The 24,723-nt window shown below is 40.4% G+C and overlaps 1 protein-coding gene across 1 annotated transcript; it reads left to right on the top strand.

Annotated features, from left to right (window-relative positions):
- The first annotated feature begins 1,606 nt into the window (after window positions 1–1,606).
- fam20b (FAM20B glycosaminoglycan xylosylkinase) lies at window positions 1,607–19,199 on the top strand. Its single transcript, XM_073477176.1, has 10 exons — window positions 1,607–1,845; window positions 2,524–2,701; window positions 3,013–3,344; window positions 3,886–4,133; window positions 4,219–4,305; window positions 4,424–4,533; window positions 10,837–11,008; window positions 13,636–13,827; window positions 17,973–18,032; window positions 18,133–19,199. Exons 3-10 carry the CDS (start codon window positions 3,216–3,218, stop codon window positions 18,362–18,364), a joined length of 1,230 nt encoding a protein of 409 aa, XP_073333277.1. The 5' UTR covers window positions 1,607–1,845; window positions 2,524–2,701; window positions 3,013–3,215; the 3' UTR covers window positions 18,365–19,199.
- The last annotated feature ends 5,524 nt before the right edge of the window (window positions 19,200–24,723 follow it).

Raw genomic sequence — 24,723 nt, 5'->3', positions numbered from 1 at the left:
GATGTTGGATTTTAAACTAAACAGTTGTGGGTTTGCTTGCAGTGAGGGTCCAGTATTTAAAGGAAACCATTACTTACGTAATTTTACATTTTTGCTACCCAGACTAGGTATATCCAGCCCTTTGTTGTTAATATATATAATGTAATGCAAATATTTTACAGGGTTTTTTTTCCTACAGGGTTAGTGGTGTTTTTTTAACTTAAAGGTGCCTTTTGTAGTTTTTTCTTTATCAAACAAAATTACGTTTACATTCAGTGTCACTCACAAAAATGCATTGTGTGGTCCTCTAGACTTGGCAAGCGGGTTGAATGCATTTGCATTTTAAATATATTGTTATCATCCATTTTTGCTAGCTAATAGTCTATTTTGCATTTTCTGCCAATGTTAATTAATTTGTACATTAGGTGGCCAATAGCATAAAAACATGCTGCAAGAATGCGTCTTATATAACCACGTGATCATGCACAAAAAAACCTGTAAAGGGACGCTTTTATGGTCAAAAACTCTGTTTATTTAGTAAAATATCTGCTCAGGCTAAGGTGTTGCAAGATAAATCAGTTTCATTTTCCTGAAGAAGAAAAACATTTTAAGCTTTATTCATTTTTTTAATTAAACTGAATCTGTCAAAAAACAAACAAACCTGTTGACATACATAGTATTTTTATTTTCTGCTACTTCGTGCTTCCACTGCACTGAAATTTTGGAGGCAAATATGAACTGTTTCCTCAATACATTTATTTGATAACTTTAGTTACTAGTTACTTTTCAGATTTCAGTCTGTATTTAAATTAATTTATTTTATCGGCAATCAGATTTTAAAACACACACACTCTGATAACCTGAAAGATGAATATCGGATCTGATAATCATCCAGGTGGGTGATCGGTCAACCGGTAGTATACAGTACATGTAATATAAACATGTAAATATATGTATTACTTATTTTAAGGGGCACTATGTAGTTTTGGAGAAGAAATTCAAACTCAGAATTCTAATATTTACAATATTAATGAGGTAATAATACAAACTCAGAAATATTGATTTTTTCCATAACTGAATAAACAAGCTGGTCTCAGAGGAAAATAAGGTCCCAGAACACTGTTTGAAGCCAGAAATGTGGCAGGGTCCGCGCACAATGAAGCAATGAAAGGCTTTATAAACCATTTATTAGCAACTGTTTATTGGAAAGTGGCAACTAATGTTCATAAGATGACAATTAGAGAGTTGATGCTTTTAACCTTTACAACTGCTTAATAACTGTTTTATGAAGCGTTTCATTGTTTCTTAACAGTGAAATGACTTAACTAAATATAACTAACTATAAATTTAACCATTTATTAATGATGGTTATTATGAGGTTCTTTTTAGCAAAGAAATAAGTTCAATACACTTAAGTCAAAATTGTCCATATTTGTTACTTAGTCCAGTTTCCATACATCTTATTTCCTAAGGATGGATGGATGGATGGATGGATGGGGGGCAGGGCCTCAGTATGTCTAAAATCCTGGCCTGATTGTGGAGAAGCAGCACTGTAAGTATTTGTCGCACCTTCATGAAGGCATAGCTGCGCTGCGGACGTATCCACGGTGCACCGGCGCCACCTGGCGGCTGTGCGCGGCGCCTGCAGGAGGAGGAAGTGTTTCGGAAGTGGACGCGGCAGGCTAGAGAAGGAGCTGAAGGAAAAGGGCGGAGGAGAGGGAGCCACCGGTGGGGAAATCGTGAAAATGATATGCCACCGCGACTTCTAGCAGCAGGATAGCTCGTTACAGGAACCCGAGACGTCGCAGGGACTTTACAGACACTCGGGAGCGACTTTGCGTGCCGTGAACGACACATGACCGTCAGGTAAGTGAGCTCAGTCGGCGAGCAAGTGGAAAACAACAGACGACGTAGCGCCGCTGTAGCTAGCCGTCTGCTTTAGCTAACACACACACACACACACACACACACACACAGCAAGGTGTACAGCGGTGTGCTAAGCAGCTAGCCCTGTCGTGAAAGATGTGACCGTGTCGCTGCAGATGCTGTGACCTGATACGGCACATAAGGCAGGAATAAACACTGCGTGACGCGTATAAGCGGAGGTCGCCATTGAGAGGTTGTAGCTGTTTTAATGCGGTCACTGCCGGCCAACCGTGTTCTCACTGGTGTCAAAAAAAAAAAAAAAAAGGCAGCAACATCATGAAAGAGCGATTGTGTGGAAGAAGCGGCTGCCTGCGTGGCCGGACATGTCTCGGCTGAGGTGTGTGAAAAGCCAGCCCAAGTGTTATTTACAGTGGGGGTAAAGCCTGCTAATGGCTAGCTCGTCGTGGTCGTGTCACAGGTTTGATAACCTTACTCCGGGCTGGGTGAGTCAGTGAACGTGGCGGTCGTGTTAATTTTCCCCGCTCACAACATGCAAAAGCTGAGTTGGGCATGTAAAGGCCCCGTGTGTCAGTGTCTGACGGGCAGGTGAATCCAACAGGAGGCTTTGTAATCAGACGAACCACCACCCTGATTTTTTTTTTTCTTTTGCAAGGTTAGACCGCCCAGGCAGAGGGATGTGCTGGGACCACCACCTCAGCTGACCCCCCTCTCTGCACCACAGCAGGACTGCATGTCCATCATCCTCTCTGGAAACAGGCAGGGAGGAGGACGAGACAGACATTTTACTAAATCAACTGCTAGAGACGGAGGGGTGTTGTCAGCTACCTGAAACAAGGTTTGTTTGAATGCAGTGAATGTGGCCCTGCAGGTTTGACACAACAAAGCTTACGTATCTGCTCTGCTATAGGTGTGCTGTTTATTTTGCACTCAGTACAAGTTTTGTGCTTAGTTCTGAATGTAGTCTGTGTCATCCTGATGTAGTTATGCTGGACAGGCTTCAGCTGTGCTGCAGTACTGGGTCACCGTCTTCCCTGAGGGGAAGCGAGAGGGGCAGAAAAATCAATCGGTTTTCTCTCCACATATTATTGACACAATATTTTTCATCTCTCCCCCCTCCCTCCCTCATGTCTCTTTCTCTCCCTCCAGGTGACTGCGTGTTTGCACAGAGTGTAGGTCCAGGAGGAAGCCAGCGAGGCTCCTGTTCTTCAGAGGGGGTTTATCTGACGGGACACGTGGGCGGGCAGGAGACGGGGAGTTGCAGGGGCCATGCATCAGGGGTGAGGGGGAATCGCTGCGGGGGACACACACAGCGTCGGGTGAGGAGGGGGTCGGGGCCGCTCGGTGCGGAGATGAAGCTCAAACAGCGCATGGTGGTGCTGTGTGCCGTGCTCCTCCTGCTGGGCCTGGCCAAGATCTTCCTGCTGGATGGAGGCGAGGGCTCGGCAGCAAGCCGACGGGACCTCAGAGCGTTTCGCAAGGTCAGGGTGCCGGGCGACTATTTTCATCTTCAATCTGTCATTGGGAGGATGCACAAGACTCTTAATGCCTCGTTTCCACCAAAGTATTTTCTGTATAATACTCTTCTAGCCCGTACATAACCCATAATTAAAGGAGCAAAACCCCAAGATCTGTTTTGTGTTTCCACCTCTTAGATATTGATGGGGTTAGTAAGGGCCAGGCTTTGTGGGTAACTTTTACAGTATTTGAGAAACTGCTGTTGTTGTTTCACTTAACCAATCAGTTGTTCTCAGAGGAAAATAAGGTCCCCAGAACACTGTTTGAAGCTAGAAAGGTGGCAGGGTATATAAACAAAGTAAAACAGTAGGAAATTGTGTCAGTTTGTTTATTCAGTTTGTTTGGGCATAAAAATAATCAGTCAATGAAGATCTTTCTCTTGTGACTAAAATCTCTTCCCCAAAACTACGTAGTGCACCTTTAATTGGTTATAGCTGAGCATATTTTAGACACGTATGTATCAATGTAACTACTCACAGAGTTCTTATCACCGACCTCTCGCAGATGGAAGCTGGCCTTTCTCTGTCCCGGGGAGCTCGCCTTACCCACACCCTTCAGTCTCCCTGGGAGATAGCGAGCCAGTGGGTGGGCCCGAGAGAGGTCTACCCCGAGGAGACCCCAGAGCTGGCTGCTGTGCTCACTTCCCTCAGCACTGCCAGGATAGAACGGGCAGATGTGGGCTATAAGGGCACGCAGCTCAAAGCCCTCCTGGTGCTAGACGGGGGACAGAAAGTTGTCTTCAAACCCAAGAGGTCAGATTTGTTAATAGTGGGATTGCATGCTTGTATTTTATGCTTAAGTGTGATTCTTATTTTTGTCCTCTCGGCCCTGCCTCAGATATAACCGAGACTACGTGGTTGAAGGTGAGCCATACGCAGGCTATGATAGACACAACGCTGAGGTGGCTGCTTTTCACCTGGACAGGTGTGTAAACATCATTATTGCAGTGTCTGACATTTATCATCTTTGATCTGATAGTGGAGTGGATCTACTGTGTAATAAAGCTCTAGTGTCGTGTCCTGTTGGTCCGTTCTCTCTGCAGGATCCTGGGGTTCAGGAGAGCGCCTCTAGTGGTGGGGAGATACGTCAACCTGCGGACAGAGATTAAACCTGTGGCCACAGACCAGCTGCTGAGCACCTTCCTCATGCAGGGTCAGTATCTGTCCACTCTCGTCTTCGCTCACACTTCTTGGATAAATGTGTGTGTGTTTTTCAGACATCTCAGAGTGAGACTGGGGCGTTATTGTTTGAATGATTTCTCTTTCTTTTGACTCATAAGTTGACTCTTATCTCAAAGTCTGATCTCAGTTGTCACTCTCTCTGTCTCATGCAACTTTCCCTTTTTTTAAATCGGCTTTCTCAGTCAGCGCTCTAGACCAGGATATGCCCTGCAAGCACTGTTTGATGAGGGTGTGGCTCAGTGCTTTTGACAAACGTGTTTGTCAGAGCACTTCAAAGAGAAATCCATACAGGAGATGTGTAACACTTTATAATATCCAGCATTTTAGAGTTTGTTAACAGTGAACTCACTATTAACTAATTTAATTAACAATAACTTTACCATTTATTATTGATGGTTATTATAAAGCATTACCAAGAGGAGTATTAATACCATACCTTCTTTTGTGGATTTATTTATCATTAATAAATGGATGAAAATGTATTAAAACTGCAACAACCTGGCAACCTTTTGTTGAAAGGAAACATAAAGGTCAGTTTACCAGTCTTTGGGAAAACCGCTAAATCTTTGAAAACACTTCTGGTAATATCATTTGCTTGCGTGGGTTGTAAGTGCAGGGAAATAACCGTTATGATTTCATGGGAGGTTATTATTTTCTCACTTTGGCTTTAGGTTTAAATAATGAGATGTTATTTGCTGCATAATGGGAAATGCAGGATTCAGAGTGTTTAGAGCTTTACCTATACTCAAGACTAAAAGTTAGGCCTCTGCTGGTTTGAGTCTGACTCTCTTTTATCTGTCTCTTGTGAGTCCAAACTTCATGGTATTGCATCACTGAATCACTGGAATGTCCCTGTAAGACTGTTCGATTCAATTCTTTCATCATCTTTGAGGTTACAAGCTGTCATTAGGGCAGACAATTTGACTATACAGATTTGTCTTTTTTTCTATTCTGTTTATACAGTTGTAGCTTTAACTTAAATATCCCAGGTTGTGTTTGGCCATTATGGGTAATGTTGCAAATCGAGCTGTATTGCAGTTGGATTTATTTAGTATTTATGCATCGATGTGATGACGTACTTTCAGTAGGCAGGAACTGATGTTTAATATCATTTTATCCATAAACTGTTTCTTACTTAATTGTCCATGAAATTGTACTGTAGTGTTAGAAATATACATTTTAATACATACATTTTAACATTCACTCTCAAAACAGTGTCAAACTGATGATGGACTCATAATAGTATTACAATCGATTCATTTGTTCTTTTTTTTTTTTGTCAAAACCTGGTGCCTCGATTACCCACAATGCCACTTGATACTTCAGCCCCAACCAACTGCACACAAAGTGCCCAACCTTCAGGGGTGTACAAGTCGCCAAACGCACAATTGCAGTGGTCAAGCATTTCATTTAAAAATTTTAGGTCATTTTACTTGGTAATAGGGGTGGGCAATCTGATGATTTTAGATCGTAATTGATAGTTTAGGCGTCCACATTTAAAGCTTCATTCGAAAACCTCAATAGAAGCTTTGAATATTAAATAAATGACCTTCAGTACAGCCCTAATAACAACTTGTATGTAGACAGAAACCCCAAACACCAGATGCATCATCAGACAGGACACAAATCTGGTATCCCAGATTACCATGTTGTTTAACTCTGTTCAGTACAGATCGCAGTGCTCGCCTCGCTGATTGAGCTACAACACTGTCATCTTCTTCGTATGTAATGCTCTCGTCCAGTGTCTAACCAAGATATTTGTAATGTATAACTGCACCATTGCACCAAAAAACAACTGACCTTCTTTTCAATGATTTTTATCTGAAATGTACTACTGTGTTTTGTGTTCATTTACCACTCGTCTCCCTTTCTAGCACCATTCTGTAACAATGTTCATCATCACTGGCAGATTTTTGTCCCCGTTCAGCAAGTCAAACTATGTCATCCGGATATTACAAGATCAGATCAGATCGTAACGGTGAACTCCAAACCAAGAAGCATTACCAGAATTACCAAATCATTAGCATTAATGGCCACAAAAAGCCACAAACGGCTTACCACATACGTAGTAGTACTCCCCAAGAACGAAAATCAGGCTTTGATGTGTAAAATGGGTGAATTCCCCTTTAAAGCAGTGGCTTTTCACCTTTTCAGCAAATGGCAAAGACCGTTTAATATATAGTGAAGTGCAACAATTAGTCTATAAATTGAATAAGATAACCATTATTTATCCCCACAGAAGTACAGATGAATAGAGAAAAGTTTTAAAATAAAGTAAATTATATAAAATAATAGCAGAATGAAACGGCATCTATAATAGAGCAACTAAATTCAGTGCAAGCAGTATACAAAAAAAAACAACAACAAACATGATGGTTACAGCTTCTTTAATGGTACAGTTGGCTGCTTTTTCATGTCTTACAGGATAGTAAACGTGATTCTTTGGGGTTTTGGACTGTTGATCAGACAAAACAAGGCATTTGGTGATGTCACTTGGTTTTTGTGTTTTCTGATGTTTAGTGCGCCAAACGATTATTCAATTCTTCACCTGAGTTAGTCCTCCCAGTTCATTGGATGGACTTTCTTCAAAAAATTCATGTAAAAACTTGTATACTATGTACTATTACTACTATTATTAGTACTACTATATATATATGTATGTATATACACTGAACAAAAATATAAATGCAACACTTTTGTTTTTGCTCCCATTTTTCATGAGCTGAACTCAAAGATCTAAAACTTTTTCTATATACACAAAAGATCCATTTCTCTCAAATATTGTTCACAAATCTGTCTAAATCTGTGTTAGTGAGCACTTCTCCTTTGCCGAGATAATCCATCCCACCTCACAGGTGTGGCATATCAAGATGCTGATTAGACAGCATGAATATTGCACAGGTGTGCCTTAGGCTGGCCACAATAAAAGGCCACTCTGGAATGTGCAGTTTTGCTTTATTGGGGGGGTCAGAAAACCAGTCAGTATCTGGTGTGACCACCATTTGCTGCATAGAGTTGATCAGGTTGTTGATTGTTGCCTGTGGGATGTTGATCCACTCCTCTTCAATGGCTGTGCGAAGTTGCTGGATATTGGCAGGAACTGGAACACGCTGTCGTATACGTATCGTATACGTGTCGTATCCAGAGACAATAAAAGGCCGCTCTAAAATGTTCAGTTTTATCACACAGCACAATGCCACAGATGTCGCAAGTTTTGAGGGAGCGTGCAATTGGCATACTGACTGCAGGAATGTCCACCAGAGCTGTTGCCCGTGAATTGAATGTTCATTTCTCTACCATAAGCCGTCTCCAATAAAGCAAAACTGCACATTTCAGAGTGGCCTTTTATTGTGGCCAGCCTAAGGCACACCTGTGCCTAACCCTAACCCAACAATCAACAACCTGATCAACTCTATGCGAAGGAGATGTGAGGCAAATGGTGGTCACACCAGATACTGACTGGTTTTCTGACCCCCCCAATAAAGCAAAACTGCACATTTCAGAGTGGCCTTTTATTGTGGCCAGCCTAAGGCACACCTGTGCAATATTCATGCTGCCTAATCAGCATCTTGATATGCCACACCTGTTAGGTGGGATGGATTATCTCGGCAAAGGAGAAGTGCTCACTAACACAGATTTAGACAGATTTGTGAACAATATTTGAGAGAAATGGATCTTTTGTGTATATAGAAAAAGTTTTAGATCTTTGAGTTCAGCTCATGAAAAATGGGAGCAAAAACAAAAGTGTTGTGTTTATATTTTTGTTCAGTGTATATATGTATGTGTGTGTGTGTGTATATGTATGTATGTGTATATATATATATATATATATATATATATATATATACACACACACATTTTGCATACATTTTGCTCCCATTTTTCACATTTTTATGAAGAGATAAATGTAACAATGCTTCTGTACTGTGAGTTATTCAAAACAGCATCGAAATCAACCAAAAACGCAGTTAGTACTGGAGTACTGATACTGTGAAAAATGAGTATTGAAAACATAGAAATACAGATACAGGTGTCTGTATTTCTATTCTTTTGACAATACTATTTGGAGTACAGCTATAAGATTTTTTACAAGGTCCCATTAATTAAATAGACAGTTTAATCTTTTCGAGAAAATCCGTGAAATGAAAAGGGAAAAGTTTTGGATTCTGGGTGAGCTGGCGCGTTAGCTGCAGCCCTAATTATTTCCTGGAGAACACCTGGAACTACTGCAAATTCAGTGTGTCACCACAATCTAATATTTAGATTAATGTTTTAATAATACTAGATTAGTGTTGTGTTAATAAAAAATCCCTCAACAGTCAGCTTGAGGTTTTTTTCAGTCAAAGGTTAAAAGGCAACATGAGACCACTGCTAATCTATACCGCCTCACTTTTTCTATTGTTGGCTCATGCTTTAGTAATTGTATGACATGGTGGTTTTCACCTCATCATATTACAGATTTATTTCAGTGTTTTGTGTCTGATATACCAGCTGTTCAGGTGATGCATGTGTTTTCGTGTTCTGTAAGTTACCTGTTCAAAGCTGTCACTTACCGCCAATCAGTATTCAACATGGTGCGACCTTTGCATTTTGTCTTTGCAATTGTGGTTTAGAGCCACTTGACACAATAACACCCACCGACACAGTGGCATATGCAGCTACACAGATGTGTCATTTTGTTCTCCACAGAAGTAGTAAGAAAAGGCTGCCTTCACCTAATAGAAAAGACCCCCGCCATCAGTTGCATCTAGTCATATGCAAAGTTTTGGTTTCGTTTGTTCGGTTTTTCAATTTGTGATAATGACATCATTTACTTCACCACAATAAAACTACTTCTGTTGAAAAGGTCAGGACAGGACAATTGAAAATTTGACAGAAACAGTTTTGATGGTCTGTGATGGTTGACACAGAAACATCAGATCGCCCCTGTCAACAGTTTTCAGTTGCACTACTAAAACAGCCTGTTCTTAAGATTATCCACAGTGCAGTCGTTGTGAGAAATTGATCCTTTTGTAACATGGCTGAACCAAACCTTTAAAGCTGTGTTATCAACCAGGAACAGTGCTCACATGTCGACAGTCAGCAACACTAACTAATGGAGTCTTAATGAGATGTTTAATTAACAGTGCCACAAACTACAGCCTTTTAAATGATCATTATCTTGATTTAGAGAGTCTTACAGCCGAACATTCAAAGTTTAACAAATGGGATTTTTATTGCAGCACTGGTTTCTCAGTTTGCTGTACATTGATTTTCACACCATGGTCCTCGCGGCCAAAAATGAACTTACTTTGACCAGCGGAGAGCCTCCTGTCTCAGCTCATTTAAAGACGGGCACTTCTAAAAAACATCATGACGGTTCAGGCATGGGGGAGACTCTCTCATCAGTGTGTAGCACAGCACACCCACTGCTTTAAAGCTTACACTCTTTTGACAGTTAGCTAAGTGTGATGAGTGAGTCACCAATTATATCTAAAAGATGTCATCAATTCCTGTGTTCCTTTTTCTTTTGTTTAAAGGGGCTGCCCAGTGTTAAAACAAATAAGCCAGTTGCTGAAATGACGTTGGACAATAGTGGTCTTTATTTATTACTTACTTGTTTATTATTATTATTATTATTGTTATTATTATTAAAAAGTTTCTTAATTAATTTGTAACATGGAAGGAATAAACCAGATTCTCATTCTGGTTTCCTAATTTATTTGTTATTCTACAACACAAGGTTGCACAACAAAATGCAAGTTGTAGTCTCTTTATGTTACATGAAATAAAAAAAATCAATGCTGATGTGTGGGGGATGAATTAAGTAGTCTCACAGCCTGAGGAAAGGAGGCACTCTGTAATCTGGTGGTAGGACAGTGGATACTTCTGTATTGCTTGCCAGACAGCAGCAGGGTCAACAGACTATTTTTTTCCCTCAGCGAATTGTTGTACTACTATTGTTTTCCTTTAGTGAGGTACCTTTTGCTCTACTTTACATCTTTTTGTGCACTCACGTGTATAGAGTTTCTTTTTCTTCTGTGTTTAGACAAAATCTGGATGTGAGACACATATGTTGTAAGTGTAGCCTGTGTGTGTTTGACTCATTATCGGTGGAAAACACTTGTCACACTATATCTGTTCCTACTTCTTCACTCTTCACACACTCTTACTGATTTTGTTTCCTGTAAAGAGCTTAGCAGTCGGCCTCATACTGTACCTCCTCACAGCCCTTTCAAGACAACATGGTCAAGTGGAGTTATTTTCATGTGTACCTATTTCTTTCTCCCTCCAGGTAATAATACATGCTTCTATGGTAAGTGTTATTACTGTCGGGAGAGCGAGCCAGCGTGTGCAGAGGGAGAGATAATGGAGGGATCGTTAACCCTTTGGCTGCCAGATGTCTGGCCGTTGCAGAAGCACAGACACCCCTGGGGACGCACATACAGAGAGGGGAAACTGGCCAGGTGGGTGTTGAGTTTGAATCGAAAAAGGGTCTCTATAGTTGTTTAATTAGTTTTTTAAATTTAGGGAAAATCCCTTAACTTCACTGAATTATTACTGATATTTAACATAAGGAAATGGAAATGTTTTTGTGCTGATACTGAGCATCAGCTCTTCCTTAATGATGGTATTTTTAGGTAAGTGGTTGTAAAAGACTGGCCTGCACTTTCAGTAATTATACTCCACCTACTCCCTTATTCTGAGAAAAGCTTCCAGAGGTGGGAGGGTGACTGATGGAGGGCTACGTGACTGAGGGAAGAGTATTATATGAACACTTGTCTTATCATTTGATGCCTGGGTTAGTAGTGATGTCCATCACGATATGTTGTGGTGTAGGTGTAGGAAGCAGAGTCAATATTTCCATGTATGCAAATAAAAGTTATAATTTCGATTCTCAGATGCTAATTTTGAAATTTAAATACATGAGAAATAGCATTGAGTTCATAGCAGTGAGAGGTTTTACTTTAAAAACATTTATCTGATTTCATGGGTTTTGAATACCTCTTTGCTAATCTAATTAGTCAAACCTGATTGGTGAATTAAAACCAATGCACACTGGGGCTGCCAATGTTGCTTGTTCCACTCTCACTGTATTTTAGGCAGATTAGATGCTTGGATGAGATGACTGACAAAATGTAAACTGATAGGGCAGAGGTCATTAATTCCAGGTCAGGCTCGATTGCTCTTCCTTGGTAGCCTGTAGTTTACTAAAGCATCATTTAAATGATTTATTGTCAATAATTTTAAAACCTTAAATTCATCATTTGATTGTAATTACAAAAAATAAATGTAAGGTCTTCATCAGGGATCATAGCTGGATAAAATCTATCAGTTTAACCATTTTATGCAGCAATTATTGGGTATTCGTCTTGTAAATAGCAACAAAAAATTATTTTACAGGTAATTTCCTAATATTATTCAAGATTTTTCCTTTTAAAGAACCTTTTATCAGGAAGAAAGAGGCAGTGCTCTTGTTATTAATTCAAATTAAATGCTTCTGTTAATTTCTAGCCTAACATAGCCTTTTAGTCAGTGTACAGCAGGTCAACTGTGAAAATGTCAAATTAGTCTACAGAGAAGCATGCAGTGCAACATTCATGAAGGATAAGGTTTGCAATAATAAATGACTGGCATTTTGGTATTCACTTGAGTTTAAGTGAAGCTTTTCTTTCAAGTACATTCATATTTTTCCCATAATTAGTACTAAATGTGTCGGTTCTCTCCAGGAAATTACAGACCTATGAAATAAATTATAACCAATTATGTTTAACTGCTAAGTATCACTAAAGAGCTACACTGAGCAAGTTTCTGTGCAACATTTTTTCACATGGAAACTACCGTGTCATAACATTGTTGTAAATATTGCTGAGAAATTTCTCTCATCCAGTTAATGAGCATCTGTCCTTTTTACAAGATAATCCATGAATTCAAGATGCTCATTAAATAGAATGATTATTTCACTGGTGTGCCTTCAGTCAGTCACTCTAACATGCAGTTTTATGCCACAACACAATGCCGCAGATATCAAACATTTTGAGTAAGCCAGCAATTGGCATATCAACAGCAGGAATGTCCACCACAGCTGTTATTCACGAATTGGCTTCACAAACCGTAGGCCACATGTAATCACCATCTGCCAGCTCGCCATCCTTACTAGGGTCTTGACTAGGCATTTGATGATCTGAAAATTTCACGTCATATACTGTAGTTAAAACTCTTAAAATGGCACTTAAACATACTAGAATCACCCTACCTTACATTTTTCTAAGAAACATATTTTTATGGCATCACAGAGGACACACATCTTGTGGCAAGGAAAGAGCAGGAAAGTTTTGTTGATGTCAGTCATGCGAGGATATTCACGATTATCAACTTGAGAGTTTTTTTTAATCCCAATCTGCGATGAAATCGTATATGGTCCCATCCCTAGTCCTGACTGACTGAGCTTCATTCAATTCTATCAAATGAAAATGTGTGTAATGGCTCATTGTGAAGGTTCTGCACAGAGCTGCTTTTCACGATTCACAATTCACGATTGCTCGGTGTTCATGAAATATGAAGCAAAAGCTGACTTTACAGAATAACCGAGGAGCAACTTTGAACACAGTTTCACTTCAATCTGATTCGTCGTCCTTTCACTGAGGACAGTGCACCTGCTGAGTTTAAGCTGAATATGTGTGCAGACTAGCTCAGCAGCAATGATGCTCCCCACTGAGCACTCCTAATGTAGTCAGATTCTCCTCATACAGAAGTTCAGCTGCATTTCAAAGTACAGAAATGTAAGTTTGCATAAGATTACAAAACTATGTGAGGATCCTAGAATTGTGAAGGTCTGGAGAGCATTGTTAAAGGTTTACTCAACAAGAGTATGTGTCGCAATGAAATCCTGTTTGTAATACCAGACTGTGGAAAAACTATAAATTATAATATGTCCCTTGTGTTCATTTGCAGAGCGTGAGGTTTTACTAAGAAGCATGAAAACATCATTAACTTAAGATGATGAATATCTTGGCCGTCTCTGCTGAGTCCAGGGAGGAGGTTGTAAATAATAGTGTGTATGTGTCTGTGTGTGTGTGTGTTAAACATCCAGATGGGAGTATGACGAGAGCTACTGCGAGGCGGTAAAGAAAATGCCTCCATATGATGCAGGGCCGAGGCTGCTTGACGTGATTGACACAGCCATATTCGATTATCTTATTGGGAATGCGGATCGGCATCACTACGAGAGTTTTCAGGATGATGGTGGCGCCAGCATGCTCATTCTTCTCGACAATGCAAAGAGGTGAGTCACTGAAAAATAAGGGGAACTGGTTGAGAAATACTTCCTGGAATGTCGGCCTGAACACATTAGACAGAAGACAGGATGGAGGCTTAACCATTTTGTGGTTGATTTATCCTTTATACTTCAGCCACTGATAAAGTTACAAGCATCTTGCATGCTAACAGCAATAATAATCAAACTAATAATCCTCTTATTACAAATGCTACTTTCAGTAGGCTTTCTAACACTCATATCAATACCAATACTACCAACATCAAAGACCCCGCCAACCACGTGGCGTTGTCATGTTTTAATGAGGCGATAACTCGTTAGTTTCTTAAGAGCAGCTGCAGGCTGCAATTAACAACTACACAAAATGACATCCATGAACAGAAACAGGATTATAGACTATATGTGTTATCACTTCCTATTCACCAATAACAGTATTAATCAAATCTAGGTCCAGACTAAGTAGACAAGTTATCGCGGGACAGAGGCGTGCTTCATACAGCTCTATGTGCAGGCGCGAATACACCTAAGACACATTGAGATCCGATTACTCAGATCACATACGGAGATGGTCATGGCCACATGGGACCACATTCTTTTAGCAGTGTGTATGCGATTATTCCACATTTAAGGATCACCTATTCTGTAAGTACGGTTTTAAATACAATACGTTAAGTTTTTTGTAAAAAAAAAATATGTATATATATATTTTTTTTTTTTTGCAGTGCGTATGATTCTCAGCAGGCCACCCAGACAGACAAGAACAGCTAGAAGCTCACTGTTGATGATGTCGTATGGAGACAAAGTTAAAACATTCACCGTTGCCAAGAAGCGAAGGGTTGTGTGAGTGCGCTAAGCTGTGTATGAAAACTTGGCGTGTCTCTTTTATATGCGTGTTTGTGGCAGCAGCAGCCGGTGCGGACTGTATGTTGTCCCCAAACCTCTGTGTTTAGAGGCTTCACTTGCTCTGCATCTGAATTGGTGATGTTTTATTTTATCATTGAAATCAGAAATGTCAGGCTATTTACACTATGTATCTTAATAACGCTTGATTAACTCCTTGTTTTTGGTCAATTCTTGTAAATTTACATTGAGAAAGGAAGATGTGTGTATATATATATATATAGAAAGAAATTATATTTATTATATGTTTGGTCATCAGGCCTCAGTGATGTGTTTACGTTGACACTGAATGTGATTTATCTTGTAGGCTGAAGGTGTTTTTTAATTCACCAGTAGTGTCACTTAGCATCATATATTTTCTTTGCTTCTAATAATTTAACATTTTCTGAATAATATTTCCCTAAAGAGTACAGTGTTCTAGTAGAACACTCCCTGAACACAACAGCCTGATACTTTTCCATTTCATATTTGAAGTCTGATTTTTATTTTCATTTTCAGTTGCAGTTTGTCTGATTTTCCAGCATGCCCATCTTTTTCAAGAACTATCTTATCGTCACTGAAACTACTTTATAACTGACTCATGGTGAACAGCCACTTCCATGAAGTGAGAGCATCGAGCCGTTAATACTTCTTTGAAGCCTTTTTTTGTTTTTCTTTTTTTTCTACTTTTTTTTTTGTGAACAAAACCAGCAGTGGAAACTTTTCCGCCTCATTTGTTAACATTTTTCAAGAATGAATCACAGAATGAGGTTCTCGTAGAACGGTTTACTAGGCACAATTGAGATACTGATTTCTTGATACCGTTTGCATATATTGAATGAACAACTGCCAGTTAACATTTATTATCACTGTAGTGGCATCATTTTTTTTCCTTTATGTTTTGGCTCAAATTAGAAAGCCCTCTCTGAGGCGAGACTGGCTTTTAAGTTCGGCCGGAACGCATCAGAATCTTGTTCACTGCTTTCAAGAGTGGATTCAGTGAGTCACCAATAAAATTTGTGATTTCTGACGAATTGTAGTGTTAAACAGGTGTTTGATGGTTTATTGTTATTATCATGATTATATTCATGTAGGTTGTGAATGTATCTGAAAAAACAAATGAAATCCCAAATCTGAAAACAAAACACTGACACGTCTACGGCTGCCCCCTGAAAGTTAATGAGCCAGTCAGTTGGAGACAAAAACACAGGGTAAAACATAGAAGCTTACAAAAATGATTTAAAAAATCCAACTGACACCATGTGACGGTGGTTTGCTGATGAGAGAAGCTGCGATTTAGGGGCACCAAATCCCAATCTCGCCGAGGGCCCTAAAATATGTAGCAGGGGCCCTGCTCTGACAGTGCTGTCAGGAGCTGACAGGAGAGCTGCTCCATGGTGCCCTGAGATTTTATAACCGAGCAATGAGCAGGATGCACAGTTTTAACTTTTGCTGACTGTGCGGAAATCTGATGTTTTCACATCTCAGATGAAAGACAAAAAGAAAGACGTTAAAACACGAGACTGAGGCAGCAGGTAACACAGGCTAATATTGAAATCTTTTTATTGAACAGCAAAATCCAATTCACCAACAAACCCAAACCAATAGTTTATTTCTGTGGCTTTAAAACAGCGTGTCTCCTGAATGGTAAGGCTAAGATATGCACACAGTGCACAGATGGTCGGAAGCAGCGACAACCAGATTTATTTTCTGTCTTCACAGTGACATCCTTATATAATTACTTATACGTGGATTTGTTGTTCACAATGCAGCATTCTCAGGAGTAAAATATGGTTGCATCTCCTGGACATGAGAATAGTGAGTTCATTGCATCCTGTCAGTTTTTAATGTGTCTGAGAAGCAGGATGTGTACCTATTAACATCGCTGCATTCACGAACTGCCTGTGTCACACTATTATAACACAATGGGGCTTTGAATTTAAAACTGACCAACGGATGCCATCAGTCTTCTACCGATTAGTCATGACTCATGCCAGTGTGTTTGGGAGGTTATTCCATCAGACAGGCTGTTGTCTTCTGCTTAAATGATGCTGAAAAGTAATCAGTGAATCACACCGACCCAGAGCAGACTCGGCAATAAGGGAGGACGAGTAAAGTGTCACAGCAGTTTAGTGAATCTAGCAACCTATGTGTTAGGAGTGAGCCATCTAGCTTTCTTGTCATTTCTGGAGTGCACATGAGCAATAATCATGGTGCACTGGAGAGAAAACGGTGCTGGCTAGTTGTTTTTGAGCTGAACATTTCAATTGTCCTGGAAACAGGAGTTAACTTGGTCAAGATTAAACACAACTTTTTTTTCTTTGTTGTTATTTGATAACTGCTATTAAATAAACACTAATAAATAGCAGTTTTTACAGCGGCAAGTTAAAATTGACTTATAGAAAGTTGATTTCTGGCCTACTTGCCCGACCAGGCAGATGAAAAAGGAAATATTATGATGTAACACTGAAAAAAAGTAACATCTGATAGTGTCCTTTTCTTTATTGCGGAGGATGTAGAAGGCCTTGTTCCACCTCATAGTTAAAGTATGTGTGTGGTTAAAAAAAGTGTCCGGTCCAACTGAGACGGACGGAACGCACTCCAATTTTAAGGGGACTGCAGCTGAGACCCGTGGGTGCAGATGAGGAACAGCTAGTACCGGAAAAAGATGCCTTGTTGTGTGGGCAACTTGGACGTCATTAAACAGGATACAGAAGAAAATAAATACTTAAATAATGTTGGAAAATAGTTGTGGCTTAGAGGAAATGGCAGCAATTGTTTCCATCCCCTGATACATGAGGGACAAGGCCAACAGAGAAGAGATGAAAGAAAATTGTCACACTTGACCTGAGCACTGTAATAGATGCAGTTTCAGTTACTGAGCTAGATTGCATTATTATACATTTGACAATTCATAACAATCATAAATCAAATTTCAGGACTGATTTTAATATTCTGAAACCAGAATATTTAAAAAAAAAAAAAAAAATGCTTACTAATAATAATGTGGACTCTTACTTTATGTCCTGCTTGATCTCAGTCTGCTGTAAAGTCAGTTTGGGAGGTAGTTGACAGGTCTGTGGTTTGTGCAGCTCAAAGGGACTTTCCCTTCTGGTTCCGTTGACTTTGCGTCGTTGACGTGTGTCGTAAAAAACCTTGCATTTGAAAGTGTGTGCGGTTTTCTACAGTGCCATGACCAGTAGAGTGTGGCTGCTTTACTTGAGTTTTTAACTGTAATTTTATTTTATGTTTTGCTTTTTTCTGTCTGTGTGCAGCTTTGGGAACGCAGCTCTGGACGAGCGAAGTATCCTCGCACCACTCTATCAGTGCTGCATGTGAGTACTCAATTCTAAATCTCATACATTTTTGGCGGATACGTTTTTATCAACATCTTTGTTTTACTATAATATCTCTTGCCTTTCCTCTCTCTGTCAGGGTCCGTGTGTCCACATGGAACAGGTTAAACCTGCTGAGAAGCGGAGCTCTGAGTTTGGCTATGCGGCAGGCGTTGGCATTCGATCCCATCCACCCCGTTCTAGCCGAGCCCCACCTCGCAGCCCTGGACAGGCGTCTGTCTGGAGTCATAGCAACTGTCAAGCAGTGTATGGAGGCACAGGGCCCCGACAACACTCTAATAGAGGACCGAATGAACCTCCCACATCCCTAGAAAACAAGGGACAGGTGAAAAATAAGAAACAGGAACAGCAAGGAATTAACTTCCTGAGCCTGGAGAAGAGTGAGTAAAAGGATCGACAGGGTGGAACAAAAACTGTGAATTTCTTCCCCCTTTGTCATTTCCTTGTTTGTCACTCTAATAAGACTGGAGTGGTTCTGTAAAACTGGATTAAAAATGGCATCACCTTCAACTATATAAACACTCTCTCAGGACTGTTGTACACTATAGGACAGTATCTGCTGTAAGAACCCCTCCATCTACTACTACTGGCTGTAAAGACACTCCTGCCTTGTGCCAAATTCTCCAACCCAGTCCAGCTTTTACTTAGGAGTCAACTAAGGAGGAAGGATGGAGCTCGGGGAGATGTAGACACTCAAAGGAGCAGGAAGGGAATGAGCCAAAAACGTCTTGATGCAAGACGCCGTGTTTCAGGCTGTTTGGAGCTTACAGTCCAAGAAACTGAAATACAGATTCCTGTTGAATTAACAGGACATTAAATCCATTTTAGAAATGAAAATGCTCTTTTTTTTCTTCCTTGAATTGAGACTGGAAGGAAAAGAGAATGAACTCAGCCCTGCGCCATCTTTGTGTACATATTTAACTAAGTAGTGACATAGAACTATGAGACGAAAGACTATAAATTTGTGGATTATAATATTAAATAAGCCTAAGGGTGCTTGTGTGGGTGCGTGTGTGTGGGTGTGTGTATGGAAGAGTGCCATATTGTGCCGCAAATACGGAAGCTACTGACATGACAGACTTGAAGTGAGGAGACAGAGTTCAGGTGTGTGGGTTCATCTTCAGCATTAAACTATGATCTGTTTAATTGTGGTTCTCTCTCAGTCATCTTTTCCTCACCACTAAAAAAAGCCTGTTTTGAAATGTGTCGGTGCTGTCACTGCTACTATATAAAAAAAAGCAACTGGTTTGATGTGGTGCAGTGTTCATGTTGAAAGGGACTTTCACTTTATTCCTACTTTTAGTCGCTCAGATATTTTTATTTTAGTCAGATTGAATCGGAGACGTGTCAACAGGTCATAACTGGAACGCACTGCTTATAGTTAACATTTCATTTCTAATAAGCAGTTTTAGTTCTCATCTCTTCGTCTCACTTTCTGTAAAATTTTGTTTTAATTTTTCCAAATGTGAATCACTTCACATGCAAAGAATTTAGCTTAAATTGAAGGCAGCACTAACATTTAGCCACATATTAGTCAGAGCTGTGATTAGAAACGTCGTTCCCATGCCTGTGCACTTTTTTTGTTTCCATTACCCAAGAGATTGTCTTTCTCACTGTCTGATTCCTGTCCTCAACTTAGATTAGAGGCTGGTTTCATTTCCGTTATCTGGAGATTTAAACATAAGTGCTGAAAAGACACTGTCAATGCAGTTTGCACATCACAACAAAAGAAAATGTATTTATGTATTTCTTTGGTTCTTGGATGCAGACTGATGATTGAGGTGAGGAGGTGTTTCAGCTGTGGTTAGCACACCTGTGAGTAACCTCCAGCTGTCTTATGGTCTGATCCTCCACTGTTGTACAGCTGTCGTCTGAACTGAACTGAACTATGAGCAGGCACAGCAGGTCTTATTGTTATCTTCATTTTCACTGTTCTACCTTAAGTTGATTGTAGATTTGACAAGATGTAGACAAACTGGACAGCCTATCACCAGAGTAACCGCCAACTTGGCTGACCGAAACTGCATTTAGATAGTTGGCGGTGCAGCTTGCGGTCCAGACTGATAGGGGGTTGCACCAACTTGTCTTTACTAACACCGGTTGTAACTGCTAAGCGGTTCTTGGTTAAGACCAGTCTGTAAAATGAATTGCGCCAACAGAACTTAAGCCTGGTTTTAACTACGCTCGGTCTTCGCGATGCGCGTTCATGTGAATGCCATGATGGTGAATATAAAGAGAAGAAAAGTTAGCGATAAGTTGTCATTTCAACAGTAACATCTCCCATGTTGTCTCTCAGTTGCTGGAAAAGTGAAGACACGTTGTTTACGATCTCCCACTGTCCTGCTTTGTACTTGAGGTACAAAGTGGTATTACACGAGAGGACGGGCTGTGCTGCTAGCGGGTTAGCATGCTAACTTTAGTTGATATCTCTACAACACAATACAGACCTGTCTCTGGCATAACATCAAAGCCACTATTTCCCCCAAATTCTGTTAATAATTAAAGTTATGCCAGTAAAGCCCCTTTGAATACAGTTAATTTTTAAATGGTTTAACTAAAAATGTTACATATTGCACCTTTTGAACCTCAGTTGTGCATTTACCCATTCTTTCATATCCTGTTCACATACCAAAGGTGTAGGGGGTTTAAAAAGGATGTGCGTGGGCTGCTGATGATTAATCAGATAGCACTTTTCTGTCGACAAACTCAAACTTTCCTAATCCCCTTGCACTTGGTGTGCATCTGTGAACAGAAATTTAAAATACCCGGCTTGTCCCAAAGGCTCTTGTCCTCTGATAACTCTGTATGTCTTGAATGAATATTTTCAAAGTGTTGTTGCAGTACCTCTGGCAATGGACTTCCCCATATGAGTATGTGCTTCTGTTACAGATCATCTTTCACCACAGGGCCGCGTCCTTATCACTTGACATTTTCTTCCTCGTGTTTGTTAACCCTGGCAGCGGTGCTATTATGGCTATAAACTGTATACTCTTACTCTCTGGTTCGAGTGAGTTGTTACCTAAACGGGGGAAACTTAACGGTGAAACCCCCCCCCCCTCCTCCTGTCCCACATGCAGATGTTCACACTCAGCTGCCTGCGCCGTCTTGGTGTCACATCCAGCGTCTTTGTTTGTCTTGCAACAGAACAGATGATGTAGGACACCTGTTTCGTTTAGGCTAAGCAGATGTTTTACTTGGGAAACTTTCCAAAACATTGAAACTTTGATGAAAACCCCAATTTTCATCATATAAAAGGCATGTCAGGTCATGTCTGAGCAAATACTGTATTTGCCTCTACACAATGCCAGCAGTGTCTGCTGACAGCTTCATATTGTGTTGACACTCAGAACTAACTTTTGTCTTTCTTTCTGTCTTAGTAGCTGCCATCAGTATTTGACTTTTCATTTTCATTTGACTCTTCGCCCTCACAAAGAGGACTATTCACTCATTACTATGTACTACAGACACTAGATGTCCCTGTAGGATAATTCATATGTTATAGATGCTATCTGAACAATGTACCACCTAGCATCATAAAGTCAACACTGACTCACTACAGGTACCACAAACACACTGTACAACACACACTTTTGAGTGAGGCAATGAGACTCGTGTCCCCACATGAGAAATCCTACACCTCAGTTAGATTTGCAATGGTTCTCTGGTGATCAATAGATTTTACTGTAGGAGTTAATGTTTTGAAAAATGCAACCTGCTGAAACGAAAATCTCCATGACTCAGTGGATACACCCTGATGAGGGCGTCTTCACCTTATTTGCATTTCAAAGGGTAACTACGCTGGTGAAACGAACGACGAAAGATGATGATGAAAGGTTTCAGCAATGAGTCTGCTGCAATCTGTTTAGTAGTAAACTATAGACTGGAAGATACTGTGTCGCATAGTTAAAATACTTTTAATATTTCAGTTGACATGTTTATTAGGAAACACACTCACCTGCCTGCTTGCCGAGAAAAAAAAAAGGGTTCGATTCGACTCTCTGTTGCTACTGCTGGCTTTCAGTTAGCTTAGCCTAGCGCGAAGAGTGGGAGCAGAGGACAACAGCTATCCTCTAGCAAGCTCGCTAACTGCCAAGTTATATCTTTGTTATGTAAAAATGACACGCCGTGGTTGTGATGCAACGTTGTGTGACTTTCTTGATCAAACAAACGAGATATTTAGATTTTTAGTGAGCTTTAGAGGTGTTGCCAGGTGGATTTTTGTTACTTTCGGCAGGCCACCTGTTTCCTCTTGCTTCCAATCTGTATGCTATGCTAAGATAAGCTAACAGACTGCTGGCTCTATTTGGTGTACAGACATGAGAGTGTTATCAATGCCAAACTATTCCTTCAAATGTTAATTATGGTGAAAATAACACTTGGGACATGAGGAGGTGGGGGTGTTTATAAGGGGCCCAAGGTAATTTTTGCCCCGGGCACCCTTAACAGGAGACTCCGGCCCTGCACTGATGCGCAAGTGCTTACATTTCTTAAAATACTATTTGACTTACCAGCACACAAGATGGTTCCCTGTTTTCTGAACGTCATCGGTGGAGTGTAACTAAGTACATCTACTCAAGTACTGCACTTAAGTACAATTTTGAGGTACTTCACGTGAATATTTCCATTTTCTGCTTTTTTATAGCTACACTCCCTTACATCTAGGAGGCAAATATTGTACTTTCATTACATTTATTCGATCACTTTAGTTACTTGTTACTTTGCAGATTACATGCAGCATCAGAGACATTAAATAGAGATTTTGATCATCGATCAGCCCGCGGTGTAGGCCTACAGTATACATACATGTACAGTATATGTATTATTTACCTTTTTACATGTATTTTTGATTTTGATGTACATTTATAGCCCTAAAATAACTTTTGCTACTTGAATAAATATGAAATATATTTAATATCAGACTTGAGTCACATGTTAATATTCAACTGACAAACTTAATCACAATATGGTGAAATTACAACAGCTGGCTGCTGTAAACACCAACAGACTCAAACCACAGCCTGATTCATCATATTAACTTCTTTTCTTTTGTTTTTTAAAACTTATTGTCACACAAACACTTTTGTCTTCGGTTTCCTAGAAACAAATTGTGACTTGCCCTCTTCAGCGGGTTCACATCAGTCCCGATACCCCCAATCTGATGGGAACACGACCGTGATTGAAGCGTCATGATGTGGGAGGTTTCGCTCGGTTTCTGTAGCAGCGTGGCAGTGTGTGTGTATGTGTGCGCGCGCCTGTCCGCGTGTGTGTGTGTGTTGCACACGAGCGCGATGCAACCCCCCCACCCACACAAACAAAATAAAGAGTAGATCACGAGCGCTTTCTTTCCAGTCACTCCCCTCCTTTCAACCTGCCCGCTCCGTTAAAAGCGTCGCTGAGCTCGTGCAGGGCGCTCAGAGCGCTGATTGACGCGAGCATGATGGATGCTGAGGGAGGCCGCGTGCACCACCTGGAGAGACGCGCGAGGAGGCTCGTGGTGATCGTCGCCCTGCAGAACCTGCTGGTGGCCGCGTGCCTGCTGCTCACGCTTTACGCGTACTACGCGCCGGTGCTGGTGAGTAAGCTGGGAGAGGAGAGCACTGCGATGAGCATGACTGACTTCTTACATCAGGCTGGTTTTTTTTTCCTCTTTTTCTTTTTTTGTTGCAGCATGCTCTCATGCACGCTGACAGCTCAGACAAAGCGGAGCTGATAAAGCTGACGAACTCCACTCAGAGACATCGCTGCGGCTTTATACGTTTTGATTTATTTCAAATACGCGCAATTTAAGCAAAATTAAAAAATTCTTTCAAACCATGGGTTCTCAAATAAGGGCTTAACACGTAAGGAAAGGCTGATTGATTGATTGATTGATTTATAAGCATGTTTCATACACAACTAGATTCAAGGTGTTTTTCAGAGAAGTTTGCAACAGAAAGTTAAAACGACTAAGAACAGAATAAAAGGGATACATCTGCTGTATATAAAATTTAAAAAAAGAACAACAATGATTATGAACTAAAGCAAATGATGATAATGATAGCACAGTGATAACAGGGTCCCTGTTTGATCTGTCAGAAACCACAAACACAAGAACAAAGTCATGGAATAATGTTAAATGTTGCTGGAAAACCTCCAGAGCACTTCTTCTGCTTGTGCATCAGTGAATTAAAATTCGACCAATCTTATCTTATTAAGTGTTTTAAAACCTTTGCTGTGTAGTGGATGCAATAATCATCCAACCCCAAGCTTTTTATTTCCTCTGACAAACTTTTATCAGACACATTTTTTGGAAAACCCCCCCCCCCCCCCCCCCCCCCTCAGTGCAGCTTCCATTCATTCTGTGTGAGGACATGTCTGGGTCTTGCACATACGCTGCATCAGCCATCTGAAACTCCTTCTTACTTTGGTAAAAATGTTTAAGTACCAACTGATAACAGGGCTGGAAGGTAAAGTAATAAGTAGTTTTGCCCTTTATTAGGAGCAGCTGTTTTTTTACAAAGCTTACAGAGTGACATTCAGATGTGCCTTTGTGACACAATCAGGCAGGTATTACATGTCGAATTTGCATTGAACTGCCTGTGTCCTAAAATTAGCTTCTTTTGCTTGTGGTTTTAAGTCTTAATATGAAAACCAGAATTGTATTTATAATAATAATAAACCTCATTTTTAA

This window comes from Pagrus major, chromosome 11 (assembly GCF_040436345.1).
Source record: "Pagrus major chromosome 11, Pma_NU_1.0".
In the NCBI taxonomy this organism is placed as follows: Eukaryota; Metazoa; Chordata; class Actinopteri; order Spariformes; family Sparidae; genus Pagrus; species Pagrus major.
Note: the sequence above shows the minus strand (reverse complement) of the source record. Positions and strands in the feature narration are given on the sequence as shown.